Genomic DNA, 22,393 nt, shown 5'->3' with positions numbered 1-22,393 from the left:
GGAGTGTTACAAGGGCTTTGAGCCTTGTAATCTTCTGATGGTCTTTAAGCCTTGAAGGACTTCTTGTGTGTGCATGCCAAGGTTCTTGAGTTGTGTCCAACTCTCTGCAACTCTATGCGCCATAGCCCACCAGGCTCCTGTGTCCAAGGGATTCTCCAGGCAAGAATACTGGAGTGGGTTGCCGTGCCCTCCTCCTGGGGAACCTTCCCAACCTAGGGATCGAATGTGCCACCTGGGAAGCACTGAAGATCTTACTTACAGGATATTAATTCTGAAAAGCGATTTTGAGAGATCTGAGTTTTTAAAGTCTTTATATATGTTTTAACTTTATTTATTTGGCTGTGCTGGGTCTTCACTGCTGCGTGGGCTTTTCTCCAGTTGTGGTGAGTGGGGGCTTCTCTAGCTGTGGGGCACTGGCTTCTCATTGAGCGGCCTTCTCTTGTTGCAGAACACAGGCTCAGTGCTTATGACTCTTGTGCTTAGTTGCTCCCCAGCATGTGAGATCTTCCCAGATCAGGGATCGAACCAGTGTCTCCTACATCGGCAGGTGGATTCTTTACCCCTAGCCACCAGGGAGGCCCTAAAAGTCTTTAATGAATTTGTTACAACATTGCTTCCGTTTCATGGTTTATTTTTTTGACTGTTGAGGCGTGTGGGATTCCAGCTCCCTGACTGGGGATTAAAGCTGCATCTCTTGCATTGGAAGATGAAGTCTTAACCACTGGAGTACCAGGGAAGTTCACTGGATTTTGGTGGGAGGTGTACTGTGACTTACCAGTTGGAGATTTTGCCCGTAAGGAGGGTAGCTGATTCTGTAGAGATAATTGATCAGTGTTTCCAGGTTCAGCTTTAGCTTTGTCAGGGATGGAACAAAGAAAAGATGTCAGAGGGTCATTTAATTCACTTGGTTGGCTGCTGTCAAATTCTAGAATTATTTTCCCCTTTGGGAGAAAGATAGGACAGCATGATACTTCTTTAAGGAGTCTCAACCTGATAAATCCAGAAGGGTGAAGGATCAATGGAGAAAGGGTGAGCACCTCAGAGGTCTAAACAGAGGGAGTAGGTTCAGATGCAAGAATCTCTTGGGGTTCACTGGAGATTCCCACTGTTTGGATGATTTTACTGCTCAAGGCAGGGGAGGTTTTATGGTAGTGGGTTGAGCACCAGAAGTGTGTCTACTGCATGAATTAGGACCAGAGAGATTCACTCCCAATCTAGAGAAATGTTTCTCAAACCGGTGAAGAGGGAGAAAGGGGAAAGAGGCCCTATAGCTCCTCAGAGCTCCATCATTGAGAATTGGGAGGAAAAAGGTGCCTTAAGACCTTTACTTTATGATAGTCCTTTCCAATGTCCTGTCTTTGTTTTTGTTTTGCAATAAGAGCAGAAACAAGGAGGATCTTGCTTTCACTGAGGGGTCTTCAAAGGCTGGAGTTAAAGATGAAGAATTTGGGGAGGGGGTCTTCCTTTTAGGGAGCTCCTCTAGAGAGTGAGAGAGCTGTTTTTCCAGGTTAGCTAAATCTTCAACAGCACTTACCACGCCATCCTGGTCCTTTTTGTGAGAAAGAGAGGTCCCAGTTCAGCCCATTAGCAAACATAGAATTAAAAGCTACTTGGTTGGAATCAACATCTGAAGAAAGATCAGAATATCCTTTAAAATAACCTGAAGCAGATTGTGATAGTCATAAATGTAAGGCAAATGAAGAGAAAAAGAGACCAAGCTGGGCAGTCAGGCAAGAAAAGGGAAATTTATTAGAGGGAAAAGAGAGGGTGAGTGGCTCTTAAGGAGAACCAGCGTCCTCCCTTTCTGATGGAGTCCTTCTTGTACCCCACTAATGAAAAATTCTCTGAAGGGATGGTCACGTAGCCCGAGGTCTGGAATCTGGTGGTCTCGCAGCTTTGAGAAGATGGGCACCAGTGAGATAACAGGATGCCATTTGGGCAATTTGGTCAGTCTCACGGATCACTGTGATTTTATTCTTTGTTTGCGAGGTCGACATAACGAGCCATCTTATCACTGAGACCCCATGTGGGCCCTATCAATAAACAGGTTTGTTAGATTTTTGTGTGTAAGCCTGAATTTTGTCCAATCGACAGGCTTTGGAAAAACCCTAGGAATCACATGAAGTGGCCCAGTGATTGCCCAAGCCTGACCACATATTAAATTAGCAGGCTGGCCTCCTCACAGTAATCCTAGAGACCTTTCAGGCTTTTCCCAATTAGTGGCTTTCACCCAATGGTGGAGTCACTGGCAAGCCTTCACTTATAAGCATATGAACTAACTGATGAGTTGGTGAAACCAGGGTGATAAGTTAGGCTGACTATATTGAAGGCTGTCCACTTAAAGCAAAACACAGAGTATCTAAGTTTTATTCAGGATCTTCCTGAGGACTGTAGCCTGGGAGACAGCTCTGAGGAACTGCTCCAAAGAGAAAGGGGAGGAGCCAGTGTGTATTTGCATTTGGTGGGCGGGGAAAATATATCATCAAGCATACATCTTAGTAACTGATCACTGCTCATTACAAAGAACAGATATACCAAGTTAATGATTTTAGAGCTTTTTTTGAGTATGACTGATGCTGAAGTCTGGGTCATTGAAATTCTTCCTGAGCTATGCATCTTGGGGCCTGATTATCTAAAGCACAGAGTACCTCATCCTGAATTCCTCTCAGGGTGCACTGTTGGTGGGAGACTGCAGCAGGTAATGACTGAAAACCCTTGTACAATTAAGTGATGAGTGATGCTGTTTGTTCTCTTTTTGGTCACAGGTGGTCCAATTCTGTTTTAAGAAAAGTAGGTTGGGATATCAAAAATTCCACATAATGGTCATTGATATTCTAAATTGCCACATGTCCCAGGTCCTTCCTTGTGGGTATCAAGTCCTAAAGATAATTGGCCACTCAGAAGAGTGTCTCCTCCCCAGCCCCTCCCACCATGTGATTTAGAGTCCATCTCTGAGCAGGAAGGGGGTGGAGACCACACTTCAGGGCCTGAGAAGACACAGGTCTGTAAAAGGGCACAGGAAGCAGCTGGGTCCCTGGAGAGATCCCTCCAGCAGGAGGATCAGAGTGACTCATGGACCTTTCTAGACCCAGGTGCAGACTCTGGAGAAAACTAGTCCTTGTGGGTAAGAGAGTCAGGCTAGCATGATATGGGGTGCAGGGGGAGAAGGGAGTGACCCAGGACCCTCAGTAGAACTTTCATGAACTCACACACTTGGGCACAGCTTGCCCAAGACACACACACACACACACACACACACACACACAGATAGCATTCCTCTCTACCCACCACAAAGCATGATGAAATTGAACCCCAGGAATCACTTCCTCTGGGTTCACTTCCTCTGCCCTGATCCCCTCCACCACCTCTCTGGCAGGACCCCTCCCAATCCTTCACTTTCCCCCAAAACACTCTGCTTCCTCCTGATACTGACCACTCTCATGTTTCCCTGGTGGCCATGTACACTGTCCTCCAAAACCTCTAAAGTTCACACCTGGAGCTCTAGGGGAGGGAGTCTTCACTGTCTTTGCCTCCTCCATGGAAGAGGTTCCCAGAGCATCAGACGCCTGCCCAGATAACAGATCCCCACCACCATTCATTTTCATGCCACTCAACCTATATGGTAAATCAAGACAGTGTAAATCCTCTTGGGGGAGTATAATCCACCCAGATAACCATTCTGAGCCCTCCTGCTGGGTTCCACCCTGACCTCTGGGGAGCTGGGGACACAGAAGTGAGTCAACAAGGAAGATGGACATGGGGAGGAGAGAGCAAGGGTGCCAGGGATCTAGAAATGGGGAAGAGCATGTGCAAAAACCCAAGTCAGAAGAAAGTGAAGTTGGTCAAGAGAGGTCTGTATGTGTGACTGGGACACACAGCCTGGATGCTGTGTCTTCTGATGAATGAATGAATACATGAGTGAATGAATGGAGGTGGTAAAGTAGGGTAGACATGACTCAAAAAGAGCCTACATTGGGTCCTACAGACCAGTTCGCTCTCTAAGAGTGTGAGAGCACTGGGGAGCCATGGAAGATACATAAGCAGAGGGAGAGCAGGGTCACCTGTGGGGCTTCGTAAGGATCCACAAAACTGACCTGTGAGGATGGGCTGGAGGCTGAGTATCCAGGGAGGAGGCCAGCCTGGATGAGGATGATGAAAGAATGGACCAGGGCAGGGGCTGAGGTGACGGAGAGAAGGAGACAGGGTCGGGGGTCCTTTGGAGCTAGAAACACGTTCACCAGTGTCTCTGTGGGTAATCCCCTGTGGGTATAAACCTCTGTGTGTGTGTCCTTTTCTGTTTGTCTTCCTCAGCCAGTCTGCTGGCCTGTGGGATCACCCAGGCCTCCAGCCAAATGTACATCAGCCCAGACCCATTCACAGGTTTGAAGGGATACCGGAGCCTCCTGATTGTCAACAATGCCCCTAAAGATGTTCAGGAATACAGCTGGCACCAGGGTACAAATGACACTGAGGAAAATCTGATTATCAGCTACAACACCACATCTCATTCCTAGAAGAATGGGCCCATGTACGGTGGCTGGGAAACAGTGTCTCCTACAGGTGCCCTGCTGATCAAGGATTCTCAGTTAAATGATACAGGGAGCTACACCGTGCGGGTGGACACTATCAATGACACCCAGAGAGCAACTGTCTGGCTCGAGATTCGAGGTGAGTGGGCAGCTGCCCCACTGCCTGACTGCACTGAGTTGAATCTGGAGTTTTGGGGAGTGGTGTTCCTTGGAGCTCACAGTGTCTAGTCTCCACCTGCCCTCAGATGACATTGGGAGTCTTGGTGGATGGTAGTCTAGCTTCTCCCCAGAGACAGGACCCTCACCATGTTCAAGGGCTCCAGGTTCCCTCTCAGTGTATTAGTTATCTCCTGCTGCATGACAAATAGGACAAATAGCCTCAAACTTAGTAGCTTAAAAGAACACTCATTTCTGTGAGTCAGAAATCCCGGCATGGCTCAGCCATTTCCAGTGCTGAGACTCACAGAGTGTCAGCCAGGGCTATGTTCTTATGGATGACTCTGTCCATAGGATTTCACATCATGGCTCTTTGTCTCTTCAAGGTCAAAAACAGTATCTCTCTCTAGACTGCTGAGAAGGAACCTTATATAACAATAGGTAAAGAATACACCTGCAATCCAGGAAACTCAGGAGATGTGGGTTCAATCCCTGGGTCAGGAACATCCCCTGGATGAGGGCATGGTAACCTACACCAGTATTCTTGCCTGGGGAGTCCCATGGACAGAGGACCCTGGCAGGCTAGAGTCGGACACGATTCAGTGACTGAGCACTCACAGGCACACAATGATGGGAGTGACAGCCCCATCCCCTTCGCCATGTTCTATAGGCTACAAGAAAGTCACAAGTTCTACCGGCATTGAAAGTGAAAGTGAAGTTGCTCAGTCGTGTCCGACTCTTTGCGACCCCATGGACTGTAGCCTATCAGGCTCCTCTGTCCATGGGATTTTCCAGGCAAGAGTGCTGGAGTGGATTGCCATTTCCTTCTCCAGGGGATCTTCCCGACCCAGGAATCAAACCTGGGTCTTCCACATTGCAGGCAGATGCTTTACCATCTGAGCCACCAGGGAAGCCACCAGCATTGAGGGGATGGGATTATACAGGGGGGATGGGATTATACAGGGGTTATACTAGGGAGTGGAGATCATGGAGTCATCTAGGAATTCTGTCTACTCCACCGACCTCCAGGGGGCTCCACAGGGCTAGGGCAGGACAGTGTGGATTTTGAAGACTGAAAGACTTTTGCTTACCTCTGACTCTGTATATAACAAATCCCTTAGTCTTCCCTCTCTGATCCTCTTGTCAGTAGAATCCGAGACAGTGTGGTCTGTTGTAAGGTTAGAGGAAGTATTTGTAAAGGGAATGGGACTCAGAGAGTAGGAGGAATTGTTATGGAGAGCACAGGCCATTTCTCAGTCCATACGACCCATGGTTCCATGGATGGAGGATCCAAGTTTTATAGAAAGAACCACATGATAACATGCCTATGGGAAGAACTCACCATTATTGCAATGAACGGCTATAGGGATGGCTCGGCCCATAGGACCACAAGCTCAGGGGATTGCCTGCATCTCGACTACCTCATGCCCACTCCTTGCTTCCCTGTCTGTCTCAGCCCCGAGATCCTAGATCCCATCTTACAATTCTGGGCTTCTTCCCAGCCTGCTCTGAAAGCCCCTGTGGAGAGGAACAGAGCTTGGAGAGGCAGATCCAACCCCTAATCTTCTCCTTCCTGCTTCACCCAGTGTTTGAAATCCCAGGCATCTCAGTCAACACCAGCTACTCAGGACTGAGTGTAGACTCCATGGCTGCCATCTTCCAGACCAATGACACGAATGTCTAGTGGTTTGTAGGCTACACACAGGTGTCCAGCTCTGAACGCGTGACCATCTCTCCAACACTAAGACCCTCATCATCAAAAGGGTCAGGAGCAACGACTCACCACTGTAGTGTGGGATCCAAGTCTTGGGATCCAATGGGAGGGTCTATCTGACAGTGACCAGTCCATCCGAAGGTGACCTGTGAGTGTCTTGGGGTCATGGGAGGGAAGCCAAGCTGGTCTCAGGGTCTCCCACGGACATCATGACAAAACAGGCAGAGAGTGTGGCATGAGACACCGTGAAGACAGCTGTCCTGGTTTCAGATCCCAGTTCTGGCTGTTTGAAGCTTTGGACTTCAGAATTATCCTCACTGCTCACAACCCCGGTCCACTCAATTTAAACTGAGGGCCCTAATCCCTACTTCTCAGACAAGAAATACTATGAATGCACGCACATCTAACTTTTGTGTAAAGAAGGGACTGAGTGCATGCTCAGTTGCGTCATACTCTTTGCGACCCCATGGAATCCATGGGATTCTCCAGGAAAGACTGGAGTGGTTTATCATTCCCTTCTACAGGGGATCTTCCCAACCCAGAGATTGAACTTGGGTCTCCTGCATTGCAGGTGGATTCTTTACATTCTGAACCACCAAAGAAGCCTGTCTGCTTCTACTCTACACCTATTTTATTGTGACATGAAGGCCAGATAGCTGGCCTGTAGTAAGTCTCCATAACAGAAGACACTGTGATGACTCTCATTATTGTTGGCCCATCTGCCTTCATGGGGTGGGTCTGGGCATCCACTTGGGGCAGACTGGGGACACCCTTGGTAAGAGGGAGACTTCCTGTGGATTGAGAGGAGACAGGACCCCCAGCGATCAGAAGCATAGTCCAGGCATCCTGCCCTGTCTCTGCAGATGGACCCTCCTATGCAACAATCTTCAGCATGCCTGTTAACTACCAGGCATCCTGCCTGCTGAGATCAGCTCCCAAGTGAAGATGGAGTGTCTTTCTGATGGCAGACCGCAAATCAAGTACCACTGGATCCACAACATCTCTGTCCTGAGCTTCTCGGAGAAGAACATCACCCTCCCAAGTCTGACCTGGGACCAGATGGGCAGATACAGGTGCATCCTGGAGAACTCTGCCACCCACGAGATCTTGTATAATGAAGTCCAGGTCCAGGCCCACGTGCCCAGTGAGTGCAGCAGCTGCCCCTTGCTCTCTCCAAATCCCGTCACTCTCATGCCTCTGCTTAGGCAGTGCTTGTCATCATAAGTGCCCTCTTCATTGTGTGTTACCATCTTCACGATGGTCAGATGAAGCCCCCCCAACCTCCCAGGTCCAAGTCCAAACTGCCTCCTTTATGAGGTCCCCAGAGTCCTCAGGTCAGAGTTGGAGTGAATTCCAGGGATGCAGGATCAGCCAACACTGACTGAGCATTTACACTGCTGCTGCTAAGTCGCTTCAGTCGTGTCTGACTCTGTGCGACCCCATAGACGGCAGCCCACCAGGCTCCCCTGTCCCTGGGATTCTCCAGGCAAGAATACTGGAGTGGGTTGCCATTTCCTTCTCCAATGCATGAAGGTGAAAAGTGAAAGTGAAGTCGCTCAGTCCTGTCCAACTCTGAGCGACCCCATGGACTGCAGCCTACCGGGCTCCTCTGTCCATGGGATTTTCCAGGCAAGAGTACTGGAGTGGGGTACCATTGCCTTCTCTGAGCATTTACACTAGCAGCCACCATTCTAACCTGGGTGATTCTAACCTGGGTGACCCTCCAGTCTCCCTACAGTGTAAGTGACCATTATTAGCATCACCTCCACTGTACAGGCGAGAAAATGGAGCTGCAGAAATTTTGGATGCTTTGTTCAAGGCTCTAGTTCTAATAGGCAGAGGACGCAAGATTCAGACCCTGGCCGTCTGACCTCACAGCCTCTGCCCTCCACAGATCCGCGGGGCTGCTCTGAGATGAGGAAGCGGGAACACGCCAGGGCAGGTAGTGCGGAGGACGTGGGGAGCTGTCCATGGTGTGGCCTCTGGAGCAGGTTAGGAAGGCGTCTGCATGTAGGGGAGGCACCTATTCAGGGACCCCACGTCCGATCCTCTACACCACGGAGAGAGATAGGCAGGCTTGGGAGAGAGCAGGCATGCAGGGCCGTGAAGAGCAGGAGCTCTGGAGCTCAGTGACCCGAGATCAAATCCCAGCTCTGCCACTGCCGCTCTGCATGAACAGTGGCAGCTGCAGCACCTCTCTGAGCCCCAGTTTTCCCCTTTGCAGTTTGGTAGTGAGGGTTCTAGTCGATGGGGCTGCTGTGTGAGGGAAATCAGACGGCACGAGAAGCCGTCAGCCTGGCTCAGAATGACGTGAGTGGATGCTGAATGGGGGCTGGAGACATTTATTTCAGTCACTCCACACTATTTACTAAGCATCGAACGATACCATTTTTGTGTATGTATGATGCCTCATTTCATGCCACGTGACACCCACTGGACTCTGAAACTTCAAGGGAACAGAGGCTGGGCAAGTTCTTAAATCTCTATTTGTCCCCAGTGCTTAGCACGGTGCCAGGCACACAGTTGGAGCTCAGTGAATGAATCCCCGTGGAACAAGTTCATGACCCTGTGTAACCAGCACACCCTATACCCTGCTGCTCTCTCCCCCCAGCTTATGCTTTTCTGGAGGACTTACTGCTCCCCTCCATGACGTTGGACATCTTTTTGCTTTGTACTCCACTGTGCACTTCCCAGCTAGAATGCCAGCCCCATTAGGGCAGGAAGTTTGCTTTGTTCACTGCTGAGCCCCTAGTACCCGAAACAGTGCTGCTCACACATGGTAGGGGCTCGTGAGTCTCTGAGGAACAGATGTGTGGGTGAATGAAGGGATGAGTGAATGGCAGTCCTGACCTCCATGCCTCTTCTCCTCCTAGGGATTAGCCAAGACGTCACCATGCCAACACTCCTCCTGAACTTCCTCATGATGTGGTCAATCTTGGGCTATGTCCTCCTCTTTATACTCATCCTTCTGGGCCTCATCAGATGTTACTCCACCAGGTACCTATCACTCTGAGCCCAGGGTGGGACACTGACTGGGGACTGGGACTCTAAGACCAGCACACCCTTGAGAAGGGGAGGCAGACCAGAAGGGGAAGCAATCAGCCAGGAACAGGGCTGTCAGGGGTCATCTGGGCAAACAAATAGTTCTCAAGGAGCAGAGGTTTGTAGGGGAGAATAAGGGTCTGGGGTCAGCCACACCTCTAAACAGCGGTGAGATTTCCTCCAGTGACATCTTTTCAGCCCAGTTTGTTTGTGTTTACAGTGTAGATATTGAAGGTCAACCTAGAAGGGCAGGTGTGAGAATAACAGGGGTGCGTGCCAAATATCCTGCATGTATCTGGTCATGGTAGTCACTAGTTACCAAGAGAAGTTGGGCAAATGAGTGGCAGAGGTCAGTGGTGCAGGGGGAAGAGACTGGATGGAGATAATTAAAATCTAGGTTTGAAACTCAGCTTTGCCGCCAGCTGGATGGGTGACCTTGAGCAGATCATTCCTCCTCTCACGTCCTCCCAGCCCCTCTTGGAGGATGTGAAGAGTCGCACTGCCCTGGAGGGTGATGTGGGGATTAGACACACATTGTGGAGGATGAAGGGATTGGCATTAGTTATACGAACAGAGTGGAGCAAAGATTTCCATTCTCAGCACTATAAACATTTGGGGTCTGACAATCATTTCAGTGGGGCTTCCCTGGTGGCTCAGCAGTAAAGAATCTGCCTGGCAATGCAGGAGACTCAGGTTCGATCCTTGGGTTGGGAAGATCCCCTGGAGAAGGAACTGGCAGCCCAGTCCAGTGCTCTTGCCTGGGAAGTCCCAAGGATGGAGGAGCCTGGTGGGCTACAGTCCATAGTGTCGCAGAGTCAGACACGACTGAAGCAGCTTAGCATGGGTTCTGCGGCAGGCTAGGCAGGCAGGTCAGTGATGTGAGTCGGCTGTAGGTGAAGCAGGCACTGATCAGGCAGGGGATGGACTGAGAGCAAGAGAACAGCCATTCTGAGTGGCCAGACCATACAATCCACCATCCCATGACCCATGGCGTCTTCCTCCAAGAACTTAAGACCTCAGATACATTAAAAGTATGGGGGGAAAGCTATCTAATCACAAAGGCAAAAAAATCAATAAAAGTGTGGGGACTTTTGATGTAGAAGTCAAGCCTCTAGATTCATCACCTCCTACTCCTGGGGTTCCTTCAGGATGTGCGGGCTTGGAAAGAAGCAGTGACCTCTCATCCACCCATGACTCTCCTATATTCTTACAGTTTCCTGTGGATCCCAGATTTGACTTCTTCCCTAATTTCTCTCCATAGGGCAAATCGGTCTGTATGACTGTCCACCTCAGACATGGAGGACACGACCTTATGGGCAAGGAGGTGAGAGGTGAGTGAGAGACCCCATAGAGACGAGCTGGGCTGGAAGGGGCCCAGGGACTGGCTGGAACGGACAGTCAAGCAAAGGACTCAGGCCAGTCACTCTGGGATTGGAGGTGGAGGCTCCTATAGAAAGTCTACAGTGCGCTCCTAGGACTGGGTGGTGGGAGGGTGGGGAACCCCAGGAGCACATGGCTACTGACCACTCTATCTGCCAATCAGAATCAGCCAATGGGATGTAGACTGGGGCGGGGCTCTAATTCCCACGCCTCCTCCCCACAGTAAATAGGATTCCAACTTTTCCACTTCCTTAACCTGACCCTGTGGGACCATCAGAGAGGCTGCAAATATGCCCCATCTCAGCATCGCCAGTGACAGAGAGACGGAACCATCTACATATGTCCAACAGTCGAGAATTGCTTAAACGGGGCACAGCGCATGTCAGGTGAATCTGTCATGGTTAGAAACTTCGCTGGGCAACGAGACTCACTGGTGTGCAAAATGTTCAAACTTGATGCTGAGTTAGAAACGCACAATACAGACCACGTATTAGCTAGTGGATATGGATAAAATTTTACAGTTTGTATGACTGTCTCCACAGTTTTACATACGTATGTATGCATGATGTACATATAGATCTGTGCAAAAATTGAGGAAAATGCTAACTATCAGCAGTTCTGTCTCAGTTTCCTTCTTTGCACTTTACTGTATATTCTGAGTGCGGTTTTCTTCATCACAAAGTATATAATTTGTTCTCATAGTTAGAAAAGACAACCCAATACTTCGGCAGAAACCAACACAATTCTGCAAAGCAATTATCCTTCAGTTAAAAAAAATATTTAAAAAAAAATCTGAAAAAAAAAAAAGAAAAAAAAAATCTGAAAAAAAGAGAAAATATAACCCAATAAATTTAAAACATCATGGAGTTAGTTCAGACCCCATAATGCCATTTCTGAAACTTTTTTCTGAACTTTCTTCATGGGTGTGTCCAAAAATATATAAGCAATTTTGTTCATCACCATGGCAGTTAGAATGAAAGGAAGGCAAGGGGAACAAGGAGGGAGGGAGGAAGAAAGAGATCAGCTAAATCTCCAACAGAGTTTCCCAGCCCATCCTGGTCCTTCTTATGAGATAGAGAGGTTCCAGGTCAGCCTATTAACAACTATAGAGTTACAAGCTACCTGGTTGGAAGCAACATTTGCAGGAAGATCAGAATATTCTTTCAAATCTGAGGCTGATTGTGATAGTCCTGAATAGGTTCATCAGGTTTTTCTGTGCAAGCCTGAATTTTGTCCAATCAACAGGCTTTGGAAAAACCCTAGAAAGCACATGATAAAGTCATCTAGTGATTGCCCAACCCTGATTGTACAATAAATCAGTTGGCTGGTCTCTGGGTTCCTAGAGACCTCTCAGGCGTTTGCCAGCTAGTGGCTTTCACTCTGGTGCTGGAATCACTGGCAAGTCTTCACTGATAAGCATATGAACTAACTGATAAGTTGGAGAAACCAGGGTAATAAGTTAGTCTGACTCTATTAAAGGGTGTCCACTTAGAGCAAAACACAGAGCATCTAAGTTTTATTCAGGGTCTTCCTGAGGACTGTAGCCTGGGAGACAGCTCTGAGGAACTGCTCCAAAAAGGAAGGGGTGAAGCCAGTGTGTATTTGAATTTGGGGGCTGGGAAAAATGTGTCATCAAGCATACATCTTGGTAACTGATCACAGCTCATCACAAAGAACAGATATACCAAGTTAATGATTTTAGTGCTTTTCTTTTTTTGCATATGACTGATGCAGAATTCCTCTTGCCTGGAGAATCCCATGGATGGAGGAGCCTGGAAGGCTTCAGTCCATGGTGTCGCTGAGGGTTGGACATGGCTGAGCGACTTCACTTTCACTTTTCCCTTTCATGCATTGGAGAAGGAAATGGCAACCCACTCCAGTGTTCTTGCCTGGAGAGTCCCAGGGACAGGGGAGCCTGGCGGGCTGCCGTCTATGGGGTTGCACAGGGTCGGACACGACTGAAGCAACTTAGCAGCAGCAGATGCAGAAGTCATCAGTCAGAATTTATGAAATTCATCACCAGAATTCATGAAATTCTTCTTGAGTCATGCATATGCAGGCCTGATTATCCAAATCACAGAGTGCTTCATCCTGTTTTTTCATCCCTAAATCCTCTCAGGGTTCACTGTTGCTGGGAGATTGAAGCAGGTAGTGACTGAACCCTTGTACAACAAGGTGATGAGTGAGCTGTTTGTTCTCTTTTTGTTCTCAGGTGGTCCAATTCAGTTTTAAGAAAAGTCAGTTGGGGATATAAAAAATTCCTCATAATGATTATTGACATTCTAAATTGCCATGGGTCCACGGTCCTTCCTTTCGGGTATCAAGTCCTAAAGATAATCACCCACCCAGCAGAGTGTCTCTTCCCCAGCCCCTCCCACCTTGCAGTTCAGAGTCCATCCCTGAGCAGGAAGTGGGTGGAGACCACATCTGGGGCCTGAGAGGACACAGGTCTGTAAAAGGGCACAGGAGGTGGCTGGGTCCCTAGAGAGATCCCTCCAGCAGGAGGACCGGAGCAGCTCATGGACCTTTCCAGACCCAGGTGCAGACTCCGGAGGGAACTGGTCCTTGTGGGTAAGACAGTGGGGCTAGCAGGATGCAGGTGGGGTAGAAGGGAGTGACCCAGGACCCCAGCAGAACTCTCATGAATTCACACACCTGGGCATGGCTTGCCCAAGACACACACACACACACACACAGAGGTAGCATTCCTCTCTACCCACCACAAGGCATGATGAAATTGAACCCCAACACACAATTCCCAGCAACCACTTCCTCTGGGTTCACCTCCTCTGACCTGATCCCCTCACTGCCTCTCTGGCAGGACCCCTCCCAATCCCTCACTTTCCCCCAAAACACTCTGCTTCTTCCTGATACTGACCACTCTCATGTTGCCCTGGTGGCCACATATACTGTCCTTCAAAACCTCTAGGGCCCACACCTGGAACCCTGGAGCAGGGGGTCTCAGCTGTCTTTGCCTCCTCCATGGAGGCAAGGCTTAGGGTTCCTATAGCAGCAGACACCTGCCCCCCCACTTAGGAGATAACAGATACACACCCCCAATGGTGTTTGTGCCACTGAACTTAAGTGGTAAATTAAAGACAGTGTAGATCCTCTTGGGGGAGTTTAATCCCCCCAGATAACCATTCTGAGCCCTCCTGCTGGGCTCCACCCTGATCTCTGGGGAGCTGGGGACACAGAAGTGAGTCAACAAGGAAGATGGACATGGGGAGGAGAGAGCAGGGATCAGGGTGCTAGAAGTGAGGAAGAGTATGTGTGGTGGGTCAAGAAGAGCTATGTGTGTGACTGGGGTACACAGTCTGGATGCTGTGTCTTCTGATGAATGAATGAAGGTGGTAAAGTAGGGTGGATGTGACTCAAAAAGAGCCTACCTTGGGTCCTAGAGACCAGTTCTCTCTACGTGTTTCACAAGCTATGCTAAGGGTTGAACCTATAGTGAGAACACTGGGGAGCCATGGAAGATACATGAGCAGAGGGAGAGCAGGGTCACCTATGAGGCTTCACAAGGATCCACAAAACTGACCTGTGAGGATGGGCTGGAGTTCAGGGAGGAGGCCAGCCTGGAACAGGACGATAAAAGAATGGACCAGGGCAGGGGCTGAGGTGACGGAGAGCGGGGGAACAGACTGCCAAGTCCTTCAGGAGCTAGAAGCCCTTGACCCATTTTCTAAGGTCTCTGTGGATCATGATCTGCAGTGTAAACCTGTGTGCGTGTATGTATGTGTGTGTGTCTTTTTCTGTTTGTCTTCCTCAGCCAGTCTGCTGGCCTGTGGGATCCGCCAGGCCTCCAGCCAAATCTACATCGCCCCGGATTCACTCATCGGAGTGGAAAGATATTCAAGCTCACTGGCCATTGAGAACGCCCCTGAAGATGTTCAGGAATACAGCTGGCACCGGGGTGCAAATGACACTGAGGAAAATCTGATTATCAGCTACAACGCCACATCTCATTCCAGGCGGGATGGGCCCATGTACAGTGGCCGGGAAAGTGTGTCCATTAGAGGTACCCTGAGGATCTGGAGGTCACAGTTAAATGACACGGGGAATTACACAGTGAGGGTGGACACCATCAATGACACCCAGAGAGCAACTGGCTGGTTCAAGATTCTAGGTGAGTTAGCAGCGGCCCCACCACCCAACTGCAGCTGAGTTGGACTGGAGGTTTAGGGAATGGTGTCCCTTGAAGCTCACACTGTCCTGTCTCCACCCACCTCCAGATGACACTGGGAACCTTGGTGGATGGTAGCCCAGCGTCTCCCCAGAAATGGGACCCTCACTACCTTCAAGGGCTCCAGGTTCCCTCTCAGTGTATTAGTTATCTCCTGCTGCGTGACAAAGAGCCTCAAACTTAGTAGCTTAAAAGAACACCACTTCTTTGAGTCAGAAGTTCTGATGTGGCTCAGCCATTTCCAGCGCTGAGACTCACAGGGTGTTGGCTGGGGCTGTGTTCTTACATGTGACTCTGTCTACAGGATTTCACAACCTGGCTCTTTGCCTCTTCAAGGCCAACAAAAATTTCTCTGTCTAGAGAGGAGTCTAATACAACAAAGCTAATAATGGAAATGACAGACAGCCCATCACCTTAGCCATATTCAATAGGCTACAACAAAGTCAGGAGCTCCACTCGCATTGAGGGGATGGGATTATAGAGGCGTTATACCATGGAGTGGAGATCATGGGGCCATCTTGGAATTCTGTCTACTCCAGTGAGATCCTGGTGCTCCACAGGGCTAGGGAAGGACAGTGTGGATTTTGAAGGCTGGGAGAACTTAGTTCACCTCTGACTCTTTATATACCATGTCACCTTTTGAGCCTCGGTTTTCTCATGTGTAAAATGGCAGTATTATGCATAGTTGTGGTCTGTCTTAAGGTTAGAGGCAGAAATTTGTAAAAAGAATGGGAAAAGTTAATGGGAGGAATTGTTATGGAGAACAAACACCGTCGGTTACTTTGAGTTCTATCTGCACTTCCTTTGATGGGGGTGTCCTGATTTGGGGGTTCAGAAGCAACCATCAGGCCACTGGACAATAGTAAGAACTCATGGTTATTGTAATGGAGCCATAGAGATGGCTCAGAGCATTGGAAGACAGGTCAGTAGAGAACCCTCATTTCGACTGCCTTGTGCCCACCCCTGCTTCTCTGTCCCTCTCAGCCCCAGGGATGCTCTCTTGCCAGGATCCTAGATCCTATCTTAGAATTCTGGGCTTCTCCCCTCAACATACCCTGAAATCCCCATTGGAGAGGAGCAGAGTGTGGGGAGACAGATCCAACCCCTAACCTTCTCCTCCCTGCTTCACCCAGAGTTGGAAATCCCGCAAATCTCGGTCAACACCACCTCCGTCATAGATGGCGAGGATGCGGTGGCTGCCACTTGCTACACCAATGACGGCCACGTGCAGTGGTATGTGAATCACGCACCGGTGTCCAGCAAGTACCGGATGACCATCTCCCCGGACAACAAGACCCTCGTCATCCGAATGTTCAGCCGCTTCGACTCACCACTTCAGTGCGGGATAGAAATTCTCCCAGAGCTCATTCAGAAAAGTGACCTCGTCTATGTGACAGTGGCCTGTGAGTGTTCTGGGGTCGTGAGAGTGAAGCTGTGGTGGGGCTCTGGGTTTTCCCACAGCATAGCAATAAAACCAGCAGAACTGGAGAGAGCAACATGAGCTGCCTTGCAGACAGCTGCCCTGGGTTCGAATCCCAGGTTTGACTATTTAACCCTTAGGCTTCAGAACCCTACTGGCTGCTCAGAACCCTGGTCTCCACTCAGTTTAAAATGGGGCCTTAATCCCTACCTCTCAAGTTAGAAATAGTGTCAATTTGTGACACCTGTCCCTTGTGTCATGAGGGGACTGCTTACAACCAATTGTTTGAAACATCATTTTATTGATTTGTTTTTGGCTGTGCTGGGTCTTCACTGCTTCGTGCAGGCTTTTCTGTAGTTGCATCGAGCGGGCGCTGCTCTTTGCTGTGGTAGCTTCTCCTGTTGCTGAACACGAGCTCTAGGGTGGGCGGGCGTCAGTAGTTGCGCCTCCCAGGCTCTAGAGTGCAGGCTCAATAGTTGTGGGCTCGGGCTTAATTGCTCTGAGGCTTGTGGGATCCTCCCTGATCGGGGATGGACCCCACGTCTCCTGCTTTGGCAGGTGGATTCTTTACCACTGAGCCACCAGGGAATCCCCTACAACCATTTCTTAAAACGACATTTCATTTCTTAATTTTTCAAAACCCAACTGTTCACGAGTCTTCAAATTCAGCTCACTGATCATTTTATTCAGTTCTTCTAAATTTAATAAAATCACATTCACTTTTGCTGTTACTGAGATGGGACTGATCATACTCCCCTAAAGAGTTTGGTTTTCAAACTAAATTATGCATTTTATAGACATTCTGTTAAAATCCTCTGCTGCCCATCAACACAAGTTGGTATCCCACTAAGACCTGCTCAAATTTTCAAACAAGTCTTGTAAATCCAAGATACTGAACTTAGAAAGGCAGTGAAACTCAGATTCTTTGAAACATTCCAGGACTGTTCACACTGATTCAACTCTTTCATCTCTAAGTCTAGCGTCGTCATCACATTTAAATCTGGAACCACTCTTGTAGTGTCTCAGATTCCCTAAACTGAGAGCTGTGGACAAAGGGGTCATCATTTCTGACCTTCCCACACTGCTCACTGGCCAGAGGTTCAGAACCAAAGCCAAAGACACAGGGGCTGCAAGTGTTCAGGGAAATTCCTCCCAGGTCATAAGGGTACTTGCCTGGTCCTTTTGTAGGTCAACAGGGGACTCGTGAATCCCTAAACCTCTCCTCTGAGCCTCGTTATCCTCAGGCATGAAATGGATCAAGAGTGGCTGTGGTCACATGGGTTGGGTGGGAATTAACTGAGTGTGTGAATGTGTGACATGTTTAAAACAGTGCCCAGAGTGCAGTAGGTGTGATGCCTGCTTCTACTTTTATTTTCTATTTTATTACGAAGCGAAGGGCAGCCAGGGAGCTGGGCTGTAGTACCTCTTGGCAACAGAAGATGCTACGGCTACTGTCATTGTCGTTGGCTCAGCTGCCCTGGCTGGGATGGGTCTGGGAGTCTGCTTGGGGTACAGAGCGGGGGCATCTGGGGGCTGGGGAGGACTTCGTGTGGACTGAGGGAAGGAGTCGGGACCCCCAGGTGTCAGAAGCATGGTTCCAGGGGTCCTGTTCTGTCTCTGCAGATGGGCCCTACAGTCTGCAGCTCAGCAGCAGTCCCACTGACTTCAGTGGCATCCTGTCTGCTGAGATTGGCTCCCAGGTGGAGATGGAGTGCATCTCCTATTCCAGACCAGAATCCCAGTACCGCTGGATCCACAATGGCTCCCTCCTGAGCTTCTCAGAGAAGAACATCACCCTCCCGAGTCTGACCTGGGACCAGATGGGCAGATACAGGTGCATCGCAGAGAACTCCGCCACCCAGCTGACCTTGTACGATGAAGTCCACATCCAGGCACCCTGTGAGTGCAGGAGAGGCCCGTCGCTCTCTCCAAATCTCCCCACTTCTATGCCTCTGCCTGGGGGATGCCTGCCATCAGAAATGTCCCCTTCACCGTGTGTTGCCATGCTCACAATAGTCAGATGAAGTCCCCTCAACCTCCCAAGTCCAAGTCCAAACTGCCTCCTTTATGAAGCTCCCAGAGTCCTCAGGTTAGAGTTGGAGTGAATTCCAGGGATGTAGGATCAGCCAGCACTGACTGAGCATTTACTCTAGCAGCTACCTTTCTAACCGGGGTGATTCTAACCTGGGTGACCCTCCAATCTCCTTACAGAGAAAGTGACCATTATTAGCATCACCTCCACTCTACCGGTGAGCAAATCGAGCCACAGAGAGTTTGGGCGCTTTGTTCAAGGCTCCAGTTCTCATGGGCAGAGGATGCAGGATTCAAACCCTAGCCGTCTGACCTCACAGCCTCTGCCCTCCACAGATCTGCGGGGCTGCCCTGAGATGAGGAAGCAGGAACATGCCAGGGGAGGTGGTACGGGGGACGTGGGGAGCTGTCCATGGTGTGGCCTCTGGAGCAGGTTAGGAAGGAATCTGAACGTAGGGGAGGCACCTATTCAGGGACCCCACGTCCTATCCTCTACACTACGGAGAGAGATGGACAGGCTTGGGGAGAGAGTAGATATGCAGGGCAGTGAAGAGCAGGAGCTCTGGAGCCTAGTGACCTGAGATCAAATCCCAGCTCTGCCACTGCCCCTCTGCGTGAACAGGGGCCGCAGCGTCACCTCTCTGAGCCCCAATTTTCCCCTTTGCAGTTTGATAGTGAGGGTTCTAGTCGATGGGGTTGCTGCACGAGGGAAATCAGACGGCACGAGAAGCCGTCAGCCTGGCTCAGAATGACGTGAGTAGACGCTGAATGGGGGCTGGAGACATTTATTTCAGTTACCTCTCACTATTTACTAAGCATCGAACAGATACAACTTTTGCATATGAATGATGCTTCAATTCATGCCATTTGACATCCATTGGACTATTAAACTTCAGAAGGTCAGAGAGAGGCTGGACAAGCACTTTGATCATCGTTTGTCCCCAGTTTTTAACATGGTACCTGGCACACGGTTGGAGCTCAGTGAATGAATCCCTGTGGAATGAGTTCATGACCATTTTTATCCAGCACACCCTGCCCTGCCGCCCTCTGTCCCCTTACTTGGGCTCACGCGTTTCCAGAGCACTTCTCACTATCTGTGATGAAGTGGGATGTTTCTTTGCTTAATTGCTGACTGCTCCACTTCCCAGCTAGAATGTCAGCCCCATCAAGTGAAGAAGTTTCTTTTGTTCACTGCTGAGCCCCTAGCACCCAGAACAGTGCTTCCCACATAGAAGAAGGTGCTGAGAAATCGTCGAAGAGCAGATGTGTGAGCGTACAAAGGGATGAGCAAATGATGCTCTTGACCTCTATGTATCTTCTCTTCCTAGGGCGCCAGCCTGTTGTCAGCAGAAGTTTCACCATCTCAGGCTCCTTGTTGGTGTTTCTTATCATATTCACAGTTCTGGGCTTCACCCACTTCCTTATGGTCCTAATCCGTGCCCTGTTCAGACATTACTCTACCAGGTAGGTACCTATTGCATTGGACCCAGGGTGGGACACTGGCCGGGGGCTCAAACTCAAGGGACAGCACATCCTTGAGAGGGGAAGCAGAGCCAGAATGGGGAAGGGACCAACCAGGAACTGAGTATTCAGGGATCATCTGGGCAAACAAATAGATAACAAGGACATGAGGCTCCATCTGCTCACCGGTAAAGTGGAGGTGATGAAAGGACTGATGCTGAAGCTGAAGCTCCAATACTTTGGTCTCCTGAGGCGAAAAGCCGACTCATTGGAAAAGACCCCGATGCTGGGGAAGATCGAGGGCAGGAGGAGAAGGGGGAGACAGAGGATGAGGTGGTTGCATAGCATCACCAACTAGGTGGACATGAGTTTGAGTAAACTCCAGGATATAGTGAAGGACAGGGGGGCCTGGCATGCTGCAGTCCATGGGATCGCAGAGTCAGACACAATGTAGCAACTAAGCAGCAACAATAACAACAAAGTGGAGGTGATGCTGATAACAATCACTTACTCTGTGCCGAGACTGATAGTGTAACCCTGGTTACAGTGCTAGGCGCTGGCATGGAGGAAGTGCTCAGAAAATGTGAGCTCTCCTTATCTCCCTGGAATTTACCCCAACTCTGATCTTAGGACTCTAGGGGCTTCATAAAAAGAGGCAGTTTAGACTTGAACCTAGGAAGTTGTGTGACTTTGGGCAAGTGACTGCCCAGGAACCTCTGCAAACACCTGTTCTTTCAGCCACAAAATATATCTTATGTATCTGTTTGGTGAGTTCAGGACAATTTCTATACATGATCTACCATAGTGCCTGGCATAAAACAGGTGTGAAATTCATCATCATCAATAATCAAGCTAGGTAGTACCTATACCTTTTCCAGGAACACCCTGTCTGTTTTCCCTCTCCCCTGCCCCACAGCATTGCTCTCTAGCAACCTTAAGACCTCAGAAATATTAAACTGTATAAATGTTGGAGACACTCATTGTAAGGGGTAAGCCCCCAGATTCCTTATCTCTCTTAGGAGTACAGGGCCTTGGAAAGAAGAAGCTGACCCCTCATCTACCCAGGACTCTCACAGTTTCCTAAGGATCCCAGATCTGACTTCTTCCCTAATTTCTCTCCATAGGGCAAATTGGTCTATATGACTGTCTGCCTCAGACCTGGAGAATAAAACCGGACAAGCAAGGAGGTGAGGCGGGAGTGAGAGTCCCCATAGGGACGGGCTAAGCTGGAAGGGGCCCAGGGACTGCCTGGAGGGGACAGTCAAGCAAGGGACTCGGGCCAGTCCCGCTGGGACTGGAGGTGGAGGCTCCCAGAGAACGTCTACAGTCTGCTCCTAGGACCGGGTGGTGGGAGGGTGGGGAACTCCAGGAGCACATGGCCACAGACCACTCCATCTGCCAATCAGAACCAGCCAATGGGATGCAGACTGGGGCGGGGCATGCGCAGAGCTCGGGGTTCTAATTCCCACGCCTCTTCCCCACCAGTAAATTGGATTCCAACTTCTCTACTTCCTTAACCAGACCCTGTGGGACCATTAGAGAGGCTGCAAAGATGCCCCATCTCAGCATCCCCAGTGACAGAGAGATGGAACCACAGCGCATGTCGGGTGAATGTCATGGTTAGAAACTGCTGGGCAACGAGACTCACTGGTGTGCGGAATGTTCACAACTTGATGCCGAGTTAGAAACGCACAATACAGACCTGCATCTGATAAGACCATGTTGTGAAAAGTAGAGATTAGTTAATTGATATAGGTACAATATTACAGTATGTGTACACACACACACACACACACACACACACACATATGCTATATATATCCAGTGAGATGGTTGGATGGCATCGTCGACTCAATGGACATGAGTTTGCACAAACTCCGAGAGATAGTTAAAGACAAGGGAGCCTGGCGTGCTGCAGTCCATGGCACAGAGTGGGACATGACTTAGCAAGTGAACAACGATGACAATATCCACATATAGATATACCATATGTATCTCCATATATATATAAATATCTGTGCACAAATTGTAGAAACTGTTAACTCTTAATGGTGCTATCTCAATTTCCCTTTTTGCACTTTACTGCATGCTCTGAAGTGGTTTTTTTTTTTTTCCTTCCCAAAGTGTATATGTTGTTTTCATATTTAGTATAAGAACCAATAAAATTAAAACAACATACGGTTTATGGAGACCTCATAATGCCATTTCTGGAACTTCTTGAGCTCTCTTCATGCACGTGTCCAAAAGTATCGAAGTAAATTTGCTCCCCATAACAGAATAGAAAGAAGGGAGGGAGGGAGAAAGAAAAAGATCTCCTGGCCAGATCTATGGGAGTGTGGAGACCCAGCTGAGCCTCTGTGGTTGTTGCTGCTCTCAGGAAATACCTGACTGTTTGAAGGTTCGTGAAGCAGTTAGGGCCATTTCTGGACACAAGGCAGTCTCCTGGGCCCATTGCTTAAGACCTCTTTTTCCAT

The 22,393-nt window shown here is 49.3% G+C and overlaps 1 protein-coding gene and 1 long non-coding RNA gene across 2 annotated transcripts; both read left to right on the top strand.

Annotated features, from left to right (window-relative positions):
• Positions 1-13,291: 13,291 nt before the first annotated feature.
• CEACAM18 (CEA cell adhesion molecule 18) lies at positions 13,292-18,451 on the top strand. The gene is made up of 4 exons (XM_044931086.2): positions 13,292-13,392; positions 14,594-14,950; positions 16,141-16,410; positions 18,051-18,451. The coding sequence occupies exons 1-4, from the start codon at positions 13,341-13,343 to the stop codon at positions 18,449-18,451; spliced, it is 1,080 nt and encodes a 359-aa protein (XP_044787021.2). The 5' UTR covers positions 13,292-13,340.
• Positions 18,452-19,605: 1,154 nt separating this feature from the next.
• On the top strand, positions 19,606-21,801 carry LOC123330278. Its single transcript, XR_006546081.1, has 3 exons — positions 19,606-19,922; positions 21,044-21,106; positions 21,441-21,801. It is a non-coding gene; the product is annotated as an uncharacterized LOC123330278 (long non-coding RNA).
• The last annotated feature ends 592 nt before the right edge of the window (positions 21,802-22,393 follow it).

The sequence above is a fragment of the Bubalus bubalis genome, chromosome 18, assembly GCF_019923935.1.
Source record: "Bubalus bubalis isolate 160015118507 breed Murrah chromosome 18, NDDB_SH_1, whole genome shotgun sequence".
NCBI classification, from domain to species: Eukaryota; Metazoa; Chordata; class Mammalia; order Artiodactyla; family Bovidae; genus Bubalus; species Bubalus bubalis.
The sequence above is the reverse complement of the archived record's forward strand: the minus strand, read 5'-3'. Positions and strand labels throughout refer to the sequence as shown.